The 15,366-nt window shown below is 37.9% G+C and overlaps 1 protein-coding gene across 3 annotated transcripts; it reads right to left on the bottom strand.

Annotated features, from left to right (window-relative positions):
- Positions 1-1,386: 1,386 nt before the first annotated feature.
- Positions 1,387-14,051, bottom strand: LOC127878197 (uncharacterized). Of its 3 annotated transcripts, none has more exons than XM_052424682.1 (8): positions 13,968-14,051; positions 9,229-9,357; positions 8,830-8,958; positions 8,502-8,633; positions 8,103-8,231; positions 7,704-7,832; positions 5,877-5,993; positions 1,387-4,248 (listed from the first exon to the last, which is right to left on the bottom strand). In XM_052424682.1, the coding sequence occupies exons 2-8, from the start codon at positions 9,233-9,235 to the stop codon at positions 4,094-4,096; spliced, it is 798 nt and encodes a 265-aa protein (XP_052280642.1). In that variant the 5' UTR covers positions 9,236-9,357; positions 13,968-14,051; the 3' UTR covers positions 1,387-4,093. The 3 variants fall into 3 exon arrangements, with proteins under 3 accessions (XP_052280642.1, XP_052280644.1, XP_052280643.1); XM_052424684.1 differs by having other exon boundaries at positions 7,704-7,746; positions 8,146-8,231; XM_052424683.1 differs by lacking the exon at positions 8,103-8,231.
- Between the last annotated feature and the right edge of the window lie 1,315 nt (positions 14,052-15,366).

Below are 15,366 nucleotides of genomic sequence, written 5' to 3'. Positions count from 1 at the left end.
ATCAAATTTTCAATTTTCTAAGTATAAAAAGGGCACATAATTCTGTCAAAATGCCAGTCAGAGTTACATTACTTTGCCTGCACAGTCCCCTTATGATAGTTAGTAAGTGTTGCAAGTATGAAAGCAATAGCTTTGATGCTTAAGGAATAAAATGGACCTAAACACAAAACTTAACCAAAATTGTCAATTTTCTAAGTATAAAAAGGGCACATAATTCTGTCAAAATGCATGCCAGAGTTATCTAACTTTGCCTGCCCAGTCCCCTCATGATAGTAAGTAAGTGTACCAAGTTTGAATGCAATAGCATTGATACTTACTGAGAAAAGTGGAACTAAACGCAAAACTTAACCAAAATTTGCAATTTTTTAAGTACAAAAAGGGCACATAATTCTGTCAAAATGCACGCCAGAGTTATCTAACTTTGCCTGCCTAGTCCCCTCATGATAGTAAGTAAGTGTACCAAGTTTGAATGCAATAGCATTGATACTTTCTGAGAAAAGTGGACCTAAACGCAAAACTTAACCGGACGCCGACGCCAACGCCAACGCCAACGCCAACGCCAACGCCGACGCCAAGGTGATGACAATAGCTCATAATTTTTTTTCAAAAAATAGATGAGCTAAAAATGTCCAGTTTTTACACGCAGATAATCGTACCGTGGTATATACCTCAGTATGGCCACACACGACACACTCATAGTATGTCACAGTCGTATTGTGGTTTTTACCTCAGTATGGACACACACCTCACACACTCATAGTATGGCACAATTGTACCGTGGTATATACCTCAGTATGGACACACACAGCACACTCATAGTATGGCACAATCGTCCCGTGGTATTTACCTCAGAATGGACACTCACCACACACACTCATAGTATGGCACAATCGCACTGTGGTTTTTACCTCGGTATGGACACACACCTCACACACTCATAGTATGGCACAATTGTACCGTGGTTTAAACCTCAGTATGGACACACACAGCACAATCATTGTATGGCATAGTATGGCACAATAGTCCCGTGGTATTTACCTCAGAATGGACACTCGCCACACACACTCATAGTATGGCACAATCGTACTGTGGTATATACCTCAGTATGGACACACATGACACACTCATAGTATGTCACAGTCGTATCGTGGTATTTACCTCAGTATGGACACACACCTCACACACTCATAGCATGTCACAATCGTACCGTGGTATTTACCTCATTATGGACACACACACAGCACACTCATAGTATGTTATGTCTATATTCAGATTAATTCCTCTGATAGTTTTGAAGATATTTGAAAATGTCCAGTTTTTACACGCAGACAATAACCTGGCTGTGACAATACTCAAACAGTCGAAGTAAAGAAGCAAAGAAAAATCAAGAGTTCGTATCTTTTATTATAAGGAAGTATTTTAACACGAGGAACAAAAATTAATAAACTATTTGTAAGGAAGTATTTAAACATGAGGAACAAAAAAAACAGCTGTTTTTCTATAGCTTACTTGCATATTAATAATTATGCAATAAGAACTGTCTCATCGCCCTCTACTATTCGAAGTGCTTGTCAGTAGAAAGAGAACTTGTCAATAAAAGGTGAAGGCCATGATGGTAAACAACTATTCCCAATAGTGTGCATGGTTAACAAGAAAACCTGGACTGAAATGATTTTTTTTTCGAAAATCATGATACATGTATTTCTAAGTGGAAAAGGGACCATTACTCCCCAACTTCTTGTCTTCAAGCTAGTAACACCTAGTTTAGTCTGGACAATCCAATAACAACCTTGTCTAAGATTTTAGAGGGTAACATTATGACCAAGTTTCAGCAAGATTGGGACCAAATTGAGAACTTTTCGAGTGTAAAGGTTTTTCTATAAATTGACCCAGTGACCTATTTTTTTCTCAAAACAACCCAATGTGGAACTCATCAATAGTAACATTATGACCAAGTTTCATTAAGATTGGGCCAAAATTAACACCAGGAGTGAAATCCACCCCTCCTGCTGGAGCTTGGCAGAATTTTATATGAGCGCAGTCATGGAGAAAGGTCCTTTACAGGAGGTCAATGATAAACTGAGAAAATGTAAGTAGAAAATCTGTTTTGAACTCTGGCATTGAATCCGTCAAACAACATGTGGTACTACATAAAAGACCTAAAGACACCACAGCATTCTTTCAAGTTAACATGCAGCCACAAGTTTCTCAGTGTTATATCCAACATTATTTGATAATGGTTATGGCAATATTTATATCAGTGCAGTCATTCAATAAATCCCTTACGAGAGATTAATTCCTATGGGTAATAAAAAAGTTATTTAAATTCGAACATTTTCCAGCTCAAATGTTTGCCAAAGGGATATAAACACCAATGTGAGCACATTTTAGGAAACCAACAAAGTTTTAGTATCAGAATTGCTCAGAAATATAAAATAAGGCAAAAAGGCATGAGCAAAAATTCTAAAGTGTTAATTGTATGATATATAATATCAGGTAAGCTAATAAACATATATAATAAACATGATCTGTCTAGATTTATCTTTTAAAATAAAAATTTAATGAACTTTTTCAGAATTGCTTAAACAATTAAAACAAGTTACTCAAATAATAACTAGAACATTGTTAAACCTTGTTTGAAATAACAAAAAAACACCTAAAAAGGAATTACTACTCCATGAAATAAGCTCATACTGAACTGTTTTATAAGTATTTACAGTATTTCTTTCATAAAATGATGATTAATTATCCAGACAGTGTTGTTTCTCTATAGTATTTTTGTCATATATTGATGGTCAATCACCTTAACAGTGCTCATTCTCTACAGCAATCCAATCACACGACAATTATATAATAATGGCCAATAAACCCAATAGTGGTCATACTCTGCAGTAATTCAATCACTGTACATATAATCAATGACGATCAATTAGCATAAAAGTGCCTTTCCTCTGCAGTAATTCAGTCACATAATGAGGATTAAAAGTAGCCTCACAGTACTCATTGATGATCAATTAGCTTAAAATTGCTCACACTCTGCAGTAATTCAATCACTGCACATATAATCATTGACGATCACATAATGATGATCAATTAGCCTTACAATGTTTATCCTTTACAGATGATCAATCTTAAAAAGATGATCAAGCAAATTCGTTGAATTGATATCCCCCGCCACATACATTTTGTTCAAAGATGGGTGCAAATCAGACGGATGAACATACTGACAGATGGACAGATGGACAACATCAATTTGATATCCCTCCGCCTTTGGCGCAATATAATTATGAGAGAAGGACATACAAGTCAGCGACTATATGCTCTCCCTTGATGGAGCACAAAATCTCTAACCTGTAATTTCTAAGTACAAAGATGTATACATAATTATGGAAAAAATGCTGGTCAGTTTAGGGGTTTAGCGTACGACCTTACATGAAGTATTTGTGTAACCTTGACCCTTGATGTGAATACCTTGATGCATAGTAAAGGAATAACTAAATAATGAAGAATTCAACAAATTTGATTTGTGACCTTTGACCTCAATGTGTGACCTTGACCTTAGCCCCTAGGATTATGGGTGTTGAATGTGAAGCACCCCCAGATGATTGAGAACACCCATGGCAAGTTTCGTGGCTCTGGCTCACGTGTTAATGGAAATAAATCTCTAAGCATATATTAAAAAGCATTTTTTCAAGATACAAGAACCATAACTCCGTTATTAACAGATGGTGTACAATAGCATTTGGCGTGCATCATCCTCTTATCCATATATATACTCATACCAAGTTTCAATGAAATCCGCCGAAGCAGTTCCAAAGTATGGCTCCGGACACAAAAGTGCCAGACAGACAGACGGACGGACAACGCCAAAACAATATCCCTCCGCCTATGGCGGGGGATAATTAGCCTTACAGTATTCATTCTTTACAACAATTCAATCACATAATGATTAACAATAAGTCTAATAGTGCTTATCCTTTACAGTAATTCAGTCACATAATGATGATCCATTTCAGTAAATGAGCCTTACATTCTGAATGTTAATATCTTTGTTTTCCGTTTCTCAGCCATTATCCAATAATGGACAGTGTTCTTAATTTTTTTTCCAGGTGAGGTTCTGAAGAGCTTCATGTTTCCTAGAAACCTTTTCACACTCATCTTTCTGTAGTTCCCTTCTTATTGCTATATTTGTTTTGAACAAAGTTTTAAGTAGCCTGTGCTGATCTTCTGTAAGCTTCACTACTTCTCCTGAAATATATCAAACATTAATTGAATGACAAGTCAAATGATTTGCCTCACAATAAACCTGGAAGCTTTTTTTTTATAGAAAGCCATTTCTGTTTCCCCCTTAATACTTTATAAACATTGGCACACAACAGTTAATGTGAAACAGACCCATTCAATAACATTTTTTAACCTAGCAAGGGCTTGGATAGAGAACACAGACCCGCACACAAAATTTCCCAAACTAACACAGTGGTATTTGCACACAAAAGATGGTTGACAAAAATGGGAAAGTTATCGCATAAACAAGATGAAACGTAAAATTTAAACTTCAAATGGCTCCTTTTCAACAATAAGTTGGACAATTTTCTTCACTCTCAATGGGGTTCTGGCCCTTGATGACATAAAACATCCGTTGAAGTTTCAAAAGGATAGAACTTTATATGTAAAGAAACAAGAAATGTGTTTGTCGGAAACACTATGTCCCCTTCTGCGCCGCTTTGAATTATTTATTTTTTTACCTTTGACCTTGAAGGATGACCTTGACCTATCACCACTCAAAATGTGCAGCTCCATGAGATACACATGCATGCCAAATATGAAGTTGCTATCTTCAATATTGCAAAAGTTATGGCAAAATGTTAAAGATTTTTATTTTTTCTCAAATTCAAGGGGAGATAATTCTGGACTTATAACTCCGATATTGCTCATTTTTAATAGGGTTTGACTCATCATTTAGATAAAGACACTGTGCAAGTTGGGAAATGATTGGATGAAAACTGTGGACTTTATTGCGTAAACAAGCCTTATTTCACAATTTTCTCAAATTCAAGGGGAGATAATTCGTGACTTTTTACTCTGATGTAACCCTTTTGAAATAGAGTTCGAGTCCTCATTAATATAAAGACACTGAAGAAGTTTGAAAAGAACCTGATGAAAACTGTGGACTTTATCTCGCAAACAATAAAAAGTCTAACGCACGCACGGACAACGGAAACCTATTTGTAAAAAACAAGAGATGTGTTTGTCAGAAACACAATGCCCCCTACTCCGCCCCTTTGATACATGTTTTTTGACCTTTGACCTTGAAGGATGACATTGACCTTTCACCACTCAAAATGTGCAGCTCCATTAGATACACATGCATTCAAAATATCAAGTTGCTATGTGAAGGGACATAGAAGTTATGAGCATTTTTCGAAACCAAAATGCGAAACCAAAACGCAAAGTGTGACGGAAGGACAGACGGACAGACAGATGGACGGACGGTGCGATCACTATATGCCCTCCTTTGGGGGCATAATTATACTACATATATGACATTTACTCTTATTTTAAAGCATTTTCAACTTAACATGTCTAGCTTTCTTTCCACAGTTTTGTTTTAACTATTAACCCTTTACCACTTAGATAAGTATTTTGACACGTTTGAAGTCTCTCAGAAAGTTGAATTTAATCAAATATCTTTCTTACAAGATTCAAATTTTAAAGGCTTTTTTCCAACCCTTAGATATTGATGAGCAGCAAACAGCATTAAACCTGAACAGATTGCGAGTTACTCGCTCGCTGTTCTGGTTTTATGCTGTTTACACTTTGCCATTTTCACTTTGCATCTAAGTGGGAATGGTTAACTATTAAGTAATTCACTAAACCTGTAGCTGTGCTTGAGTCTCTGTCATGAACGTGCTTGGAGGCTGCAGCCAGGCCTTGTGGGAAAACTGATGCTAGTAAATTCTCAGCAAACTGTTCGTAGACGTCTTGTTGTGGTACTAATGCAAAACAAAATAAACATACATTAGAGACCTTCACACAGTTCATATGCAGCATTCTGGAATAGAACTGGGTTTCATAGAATTGCCTAAAGTGTTAAGACATTAGCCTCTGCAGTCCGCACAGTCTAAACTGGGACAACACTTTCTGCCTAAACTAGATGTTTGCTAAGAACAAATTGCCTTTAAAAAAATCCATAAAAGGCGTTCAGTTTCGTCCCTGAATAGCTTGTGCAGTCCACACAGGATATATTGGTACAACACTTTACGCCAATACTGGATTTTCATTAAGAAGAGAAACTCTTAAAACCAAAAAATCCATTTAAGCGGAAAGTGTTGTACCAGAATAGCCTGTGTGGACTGCACAAGATATTATTATTTTTTTAAGGATGTTTCTGTGCAAAATGCACATGCGAATCTGGAACAACACTTTGCACACTAGTGTAAACTCCAGACAAAGGTGTAGATGATGTACTGCTGTAGAACAAAATCACTACACATCCATTAGAGACCCTTACCCAATTCATAATAAAGAAATGGTGTGGAGAATTTCTAAATATACTGGATATCTAAGGTCATAAATAACCAAATGAAAGAAGTACTTTTTTTAAATCTGAACAAATACAAGGGCTGTTTGTAAAACATGCATGCCCCCCATATGGGCTGTCAGTTGTAGTGGTAGCCATTGTGTGAATACGATTTTGTCACTGTGACCTTGACCTTTGACCTAGTGACCTGAAAATCAATAGGGGTCATCTGCCAGTCATGATCAATGTACCTATAAAGTTTCATGATCCAAGGCGTAAGGATTCTCGAGTTATCATCCGGAAACCATTTTACTTTTTCAAGTCACTGTGACCTTGACCTTTGACCTAGTGACCTGAAAATCAATAGGGGTCATCTGCCAGTCGTTATCAATGTACCTATGAAGTTTCATGATCCTAGGCGTAAGCATTCTTGACTTATCATCCTGAAACCATTTTACTCTTTCGAGTCACTGTGAATTTGACCTAGTAGCCTGAAAATCAATAGGGGTCATCTTCCAGTCATGATAAATGTTCCTATGAAGTTTCATGATCCTAGGCCTAAGCGTTCTTGAGTTATCATCCCAAAACCATTTGGTGGACAGACCGACAGACATAACAAGAGATGTGTTCGTCAGAAACACAATGCCCCCTATTGCGCCGCTTTGAAATAAAAATATTTTTTATCTTTGACCTTGAACTTCCACCACTCAAAATGTGCAGCTTCATGATAACGCCGCTTTGAAATATTATTTTTTTTACCTTTGACCTTGAAGAATGACCTTGACCTTGAACTTCCACCACTCAAAATGTGCAGCTTAATGAGATACACATGCATGCCAATTATCAAGTTGCTATCTTCAATATTGCAAAAGTTATGGCCAACGTTTAAGTTTTTTTCGGACGGACGGACAGACTGACACACTGACGGACGGACAGTTCAACTGCTATATGCCTACCGGGGGCATAAAAAACACTAGTACTGGTCTGTTCTAGGCTATGTTGCAACCTACCATCCAAGCAAGCGGAGGCACACACAGGAAACAGTGCAATTATACAGAGGTACACACCCACACAAAGTCCTCAAGATCGTACTGAGGTATTCACGCATAAAGATGACAAACAGCTGTTAAAGAACAGAGGTACATACATAGCAAGTGCTTAAGTATCTAACCAATGAACCTACCAGTCATGTGCTTGAAAGCGTCATTTATCTGGGGCTTTGACACCTCATCTTGTTTGGAACCGACACTGCAACCCTGATGTACCGCTGCGGTCGGGGATATTGGCACAGCTTCCACATCCTGCTTTGTGTCTAGAAAAAGGAGAAAAAGACACCATGTTAATGTAGACTGTAATGAAGTGATCCAGGTAGTTTGTACTGGTCTGTTCTAGGCTATGTTGCAACCTACCATCCAAGCAAGCGGAGGCACACACAGGAAACAGTGCAATTATACAGAGGTACACACCCACACAAAGTCCTCAAGATCATACTGAGGTATTCACGCATAAAGATGATGAACAGCTGTTAAAGAACAGAGGTACATACATAGCAAGTGCTTAAGTAACTAACAAAGGTACCTACCAGTCATGTTCTTGAAAGCGTCATTTATCTGGGGCTTTGACACCTCATCTTGTTTTGAACCGACACTGCAACCCTGCTGTACCGCACTGGTCGGGGATGTTGGCACAGCCTTCACATCCTGCTTTGTGTCTAGAAAAAGGAGAAAAAGACACCATGTTAATGTAGACTGTAATGAAGTGATCCAGGTAGTTTGTACTGGTCTGTTCTAGGCTATGTTGCAACCTACCATCCAAGCAAGCGGAGGCACACACAGGAAACAGTGCAATTATACAGAGGTACACACCCATACAAAGTTCTCAAGATCATACTGAGGTATTCACGCATAAAGATGATGAACAGCTGTTAAAGAACAGAGGTACATACATAGCAAGTGCTAAAGTAACTAACAAAGGTACCTACCAGTCATGTGCTTGAAAGCGTCATTTATCTGGGGCTTTGACACCTCATTTGGTTTTGAACCGACACTGCAACCCTGCTGTACCGCACTGGTCGGGGATGTTGGCACAGCCTTCACATCTTCCTGCACGCCATCTGGAAAGTAGTGAAAAAGACACAGATGTAATACAGACTATAATGAAGTGATCATGGGAGTTCTGTACTGGTCTGGTCAAGGTCATCTGGACTTGCACAAAACCTGCCTTCAAACAAACCTTAAGTATACAAGTTTCAGTGCAATAGTAAAGATACTGATGTAGCAAGTGCTAAAGTAACTAACAAAGGTACCTACCAGTGATGTGCTTGAAAGCGTCATTTATCTGGGGCTTTGACACCTCATCTTGTTTGGAACCGACACTGCAACCCTGATGTACCGCTGCGGTCGGGGATATTGGCACAGCTTCCACATCCTGCTTTGTGTCTAGAAAAAGGAGAAAAAGACACCATGTTAATGTAGACTGTAATGAAGTGATCCAGGCAGTTTGTACAGGTCTGTTCTAGGCTATATTGCAACCAACCATCCAAGCAAGTGGAGGCACACACAAGAAACAGTGCAATTATACGGAGGTACACACCCATACAAAGTCCTCAAGATCATACTGAGGTATTCACGCATAAAGATGATGAACAGCTGTTGAAGAACAGAGGTACATACATAGCAAGTGCTTAAGTATCTAACCAATGAACCTACCAGTCATGTACTTGAAAGCGTCATTTATCTGGGGCTTTGGCACCTCATCTTGTTTTGAACCGACACTGCAACCCTGATGTACCGCTGCGGTCGGGGATATTGGCACAGCCTCCACATCCTGCTTTGTGTCTAGTAAAAGGAGAAAAATACACTATGTTAATGTACACTGTAATAAAGTGATCCAGGAAGTTTAGCACTGGTCTGGTCTATGCCCTCCAGAGCTACACTAAACATATGGTCAAACAAGAGCTGTCACCATAGGATGACTTAAGCCCCCTTTTTCCACATTTTTGTAAACCTAAACGAGTGTTTTTCCTTTTTTTTGAGAGATTTTGACCCATATTTTTGTCCTTAAAGTTTTGAGACAGACAGAATGACAGACAGGCCAAACAAAACCTTAAGAAAGCACTTAGTAGCAAGAAGCAGTGCCATCATACAGAGGTATGCACCCAAAAACAAATTCCCAGAAAGTCACAATACTGTTAAAAGGCAGGACACTTTCTAAGAATTGCATCTCCTAGTGGCATACATTTATAAACATTTAAAAGTTTCAAGGTCAATGCTCTCAAAATAAAATTTAATCTGACAAAAAACAGAACAAAAATTAATAGAAGCGGTAAAATCTACTTATCCTGGACGGACGGGCAGGTCAATCGCTATATGCCTCCGGCATCAGTAGATGCCGGGAGCATAAAAATCAAAAATTAATACAATTGTATCCGAAAAAAATGTCCAATATTTGCCACTGTCTTTTTCCCATACACGGCCGTTCAATTTTCCAGTTTCAAGCAAAGAAAGGGCAAGCTTAAGGGGTAAGGATTGTATTAAAATAAATGGTCAGCTATCTTCGGGTTGTTTTGGATATTTGATTGTGATCCCTTACAAATAACTTAAAGAATAACATTTTGGTGAATACCTCTATCTGTATGTAGTGTGTTTCTAGTGTGTGTGTGTTCCTCGTACCTCACAATGTCTGTTTAGTAAATGTTATATTACACATTTTGTTTGTATTCATTTTTTGTACCACAATAACTACAGGCTGTGGTTTTGAACCCATATTAGGCCATACAACCAGTCCGTGGCCTCTGAAAAGGTTGTTACTTCAGTTATGACCAATGAATGATAATTTTGTGAACTGATTTGTTTAAAAAAAAAAGAAAAACTGTATGGAGGTGCAAAATCCAATTGATTAAAGATAAAACCATTAACATGTGATATTTCTTTTCTGGCACATAAAAATGGGAGTGGTTCTAGAAATGAGCCGTCCAGTGTTGTTAAAAAAACAACTCAAATTCAAGCTCTTGTGGTTCCAAAATGAGCACCAAAGGCCAAAGTGCAGAGGTGGGTCTGATTATTGTAGTAAATGAGATCATAGACCATGATAATTTGGTCTGATGAGCTGGCTCTGCTAAACTTCAACACATTTCTGGTCATTATTTCCTCCATGTTTTTTATTCATATATTTATTACCTTTACGATAGACTATGGATACCTCTGTCTGTATGTGTTCAGTTAAGTACATAACATTCTTCTGCGTGCATGTGTGTGCCTGGTACCTCACAGCGTTTTAACATTTTCAGATGTCAATACATACCAACTTTAAGTTTTACTTTTTTGTGAATACCTCTATCTGTATGTACTGTGTTTCTAGTGTGTATGTGTGTGTGTGTGTGCGCCTTGTACCTCACAATGTCTTTACAGTAAATGTTAGATTACCCGGTACACCTTTGGATTGTATCAATGCACTTTTTGACCACAAAAAGTAAATGCTGTGGGTTTGAACCCTACTTGAGCCTTAAAACCAGTAGGTGGCCTCTGAGGAGTTTGTTGCTTCAGTTATTACTTATTTATTATAATTTTGTGAACTGCTTTATTTAAAAAATATGGGCTGTCCGTTGTAGCGGCAGCCATTATGTGAATACGTTTTTTGTCACTGTGACCTTGACCTTTGACCTAGTGACCTGAAAATCAATAGGGGTCATCTGCGAGTCACGATCAATGTACCTCAGAAGTGTCAGATCCTAGGCAAAAGCGTTCTTGAGTTATCATCCGAAAATCATTTTACTATTTCTGGTCACCGTGACCTTGACCTTTTACCTTGTGACCTCAAAATCAATAGGGGTCATCTGCAAGTCATGATCAATCTACCTATGAAGTTTCATGATCCTAGGCGTATGCGTTCTTGAGTTATCATCCGAAAACCATTTTACTATTTCGGGTCACCGTGACCTTGACCTTTGACCTAGTGACCTCAAAATCAAAAGGGGTCATCTGCTAGTCATTCTTTTTCTTCTTTTTATTGTTCTCTAATTACAGAACATATAAAATATAATGCACAGGTTTTTTTTTCCACTTTTTGAGAAGATAGCCCATGGCTTTGGAATTGGGAATTTTATCGGCATTTTCATGAAATTGGGAAAATAAATTAATTAGCCTTTTTTTCCACATGAAAAGTCCACTGATTAGGGAAATACTAAATTTGATTTCTTTATAATCATTCAAATTAAAAGAACAAAATCATATAATACTTTGTTAGATGTAATTGAATTGAAAATGAGATAAAATACGCATTAGACTCTTTTTTGGGGGGGGGAAATTGGGAATTTTTTGCCACATTTTGGGAAAAAAGTATACTTTTGGGATTGGGAACATAGCCGAATTTTGGCTATAAAATCAGGCCAAAAAAACCCTGATGCATAGCGCATCATACATGTAAATACATATGAATACATTTTCGGAAATGAATTCACTCAGCGATTGTTTTCCTTCTTTATAAAGTACCGGTAAAGGGCACTTTCCCAATTACGAAAAAACTACAAATTTCCCAATTGCTGTCCCAAAAATTACCAATTTAAGGTAAAAAAAAAATAAAAAAATTGTTTTGTTTTTGGAAAATGCAACTTTTAGTTAGTTTCCTTTTGCAGCTATATATGGCTTGAACCTAGGTAAATATAATATTGACAGTTTGAAAACACTTAGTTTTCAATTTTAAAGTATTTGGGAGCAAAAAATCAAATAAACCAATTTCCCAATTTGAGGTTTTCACGACTCTATTTTTCCCAATTTTGAGGTTTTCACGACTCGATTTTTCCCAATTGGACCGGTACAGGTACTTTTCCAATTGAACAAAGAAAATCGCTGTCACTGTTTTTTAAATAAGACGCGATGTCCCTCTTAACACTGGCGTTAGCAGCACTAAACTGGACGCGTGTAACATATTGCTCCAATCACAGGTGGTTAGCGTGTGGCTATGATATTAATTAGTGAAAACATCATTTTGAATGATAAATAATCATATTATAACGAAAAATTAACTTTTCTGAAAAAAAATAATTCACTATCAAATATATATATAACAAGGTATGCAACTCAAAATCACCCCAAAACGGGGTGCATCGCTTTGAACAGCCATATCTTCATCAATTGTGCAGCGATTTTCACGATCTCGGTCTTATTCAACGCAGAAATGAATTTCCTTTCTGGAAATGTATATGTCTTGCAATATTTTTACAAATGCTGGGTCAACTTTTAAGAAATAACACGATACACAACACGCATGACCCGGTTGACAGTGATCATGTATTCTTTATGAATGAAATCTCCAGTTGTAAAGACACACCTCCGCATTGGACCAATGAAATCACTTGTATGTTTAAAATGTCAGTTTGTTGAAATGTATGTAAACAAAGGTTTCAAACGGCGCTGGACAGTTAGTCTTGATGCAGAATGTAACGACAAGATCGGTAATAATGTTTTTTCATACGTTTTATTGAATTATGGTATCGAACTACATGAACTTTGTAGGGAAGTTGCCCTTTACTCCGTGAAGATTTCAGTCTTAAAGACAGCATGATCACTGTCAACTGGGTCATGCGTGTTGTGTATCGTGTTATTTCTTAAAAGTTGACCCAGCATTTGTTAAAATATTGCAAGACATATACATTTCCAGAAAGGAAATTCATTTCTGCGTTGAATAAGACCGAGATCGTGAAAATCGCTGCAAAATTTATGAAGATATGGCTGTTCAAAGCGATGCACCCCGTTTTGGGCTGATTTTGAGTTGCACACCTTGTTATATATATATTTGATAGTGAACTATTTTTTTTTCAGAAAAGTTAATTTTTCGTTATAATATGATTATTTATCATTCAAAATGATGTTTTCACTAATTAATATCATAGCCACACGCTAACCACCTGTGGCTCCAATTTGTCAAGGAAATTGAAGAACTGACTTCCGCGCGTGTTTTGCTCACAGAACTGCCTTACGTCGTTGATGCATGTGGTCACACGTTGATTAGATATCATGTTCATTCATGTGTTGTCAGCCTCGTCGTCGGCTTTTGACGACATTATAAAATTAACATGCTACGCACAGACGACAAAGGTGTAATTTACTAATTATCGGCTTTGACGCACAACGCGCAGACGACATAGGTGTAAAAATTACGCTCAGTGTTTTGCAGTTTTGACTTCGGATTAAAGATTGATAATAAGGTCCGAATTATAATGTTGGGACCGACATAATCACTTCGAATTAACGATTTATTCGGTTTAACGAAGTTCGGATAAAAAATGAAATTTTACATTGAACAAAGAAGAACCACAATCGGGACCCGAAAAATAATTCGAAATAACGGTGACTTCGGATTATCGGTGTTCGAATTAACGGTGTTGAAGTGTATATAACCTACCTCAGAAACCTCAAACGGGTCCAGACATTTCTATGCACAATATTACCTCGAAAATCTCCTCAAAAACCAAGTCACGAGTCAGTTTGCGGCGGCCATGTTGATTTTCTGCGCATGCGCCCTTGATACCCGTTGACAGCACTAACCAATCTCCACGCAGAGTTGTCGTTCCTTGCTCTCACATACAATGTAATGTAACCGTCGTGCAAGAGATTGCACTAACATGCGAAACTAGTCAACTCGTACCTTAAGTCAACACGTACATTCGGTCAACTCGTACCCGATTTGGTTAACTCGTACCCAATTTTTGGTCAACACGTTACCCCACTATTCAACTCGTACCCGATTTGGTCAACGCGTACCCTCCTAAAAATTATTTGTATATATCAAAGACGTGAAGTTTTTTATAAGTTTTTCTTGCTTTTTGTGATTTTTTTCGTATTGTACGCAACGGCTATAAATATGTGTAAAAGTTTCATCCTAATAAAAACTATTGTCATCGTCATATTAGAATTTGGCATTAACCTTATTTTCGCCAGTACTTTAGAACATTTATCAGTGACGCTTTAGAATTTATGACATGTATAGCCATGACGGCGTAAAAATCAATTAAATGCACTTATGTTTACAGAAGCAGCTTAACATATTTAAAAATAAATAAAAAGCTGTGTTAATTGTATTTTTTATATTAAGCAATACCGAATGCTTCATATAAGTCCTTATCATTTTGAAAAGAAAAATGAATTTAATGGATAAAAAAAAGAAACAAAGAAATTTCTATCAAGACTATTGGTATAATTTTAGGTGTAACACTTGCTCAGTACAACAGAATGGTGAAAGGCGTAATCGAACCCCTTTTGTTTGTGTGCCATGTAAAGAAAGGCCACCGGTTGAGGTCATGGACGTGTCTCTCTGTGACGACAGTATCTCGGAATCCGAGTCCGACAATGAGTCTGTGCCCGAGTCCGATCACGAGTCCGTGCCCGAGCCTGGCAAAGAGACCGAGTCTGAGACCGAGAGTCCGAGCCCGAGTCTGGCCTAGAGTCCCAGCTCGAGTCTGGTCAAGAGTGCGAGCCCGATTCTGATATGGACACTTCTGTGCACGTGACAACGTAAACCAATTTTCTAGCTGAAGATGTCTCGAATTTTATTTATTTGGTGGTGGCTGCTTTCTGCCATTTTATTGGCGTATAAAAGGGTTTGAAGGACGCCAACACAACACGCCAATGGCTCCGACCCTAAAACTTTTTTAGCGCGTCTATACAACGCTTGCAGAGATGAAGATGCCAAAGATGTGTTGCTACGGCGTTCCAAACGCGCTCTCTTCAGTGCCTCTTGCAGACGTCATATTCAATGTATTTGGAATGATGTCGAAATAATCGCGGCGACATGGCGATCTAAGACTATGCCCAGTCACTGCTCGAAACGTTGCTGGCGACTGCATAACG

Source organism: Dreissena polymorpha, chromosome 4, assembly GCF_020536995.1.
Source record: "Dreissena polymorpha isolate Duluth1 chromosome 4, UMN_Dpol_1.0, whole genome shotgun sequence".
NCBI lineage: Eukaryota > Metazoa > Mollusca > Bivalvia > Myida > Dreissenidae > Dreissena > Dreissena polymorpha.
This window is presented reverse-complemented; position numbering and strand designations above follow the sequence as displayed.

Excerpts from the sequence above, each read along its gene's own strand:
- LOC127878197 (XM_052424682.1), bottom strand. Across the intron at positions 5,994-7,703 it reads CGCTTTCAAGCACATGACTG|TACCACAACAAGACGTCTAC; the intron begins GTAGGTTCATTG and ends GTTTTGCATTAG. Across the intron at positions 4,249-5,876 it reads AGACTCAAGCACAGCTACAG|GAGAAGTAGTGAAGCTTACA; the intron begins GTTTAGTGAATT and ends GATATATTTCAG.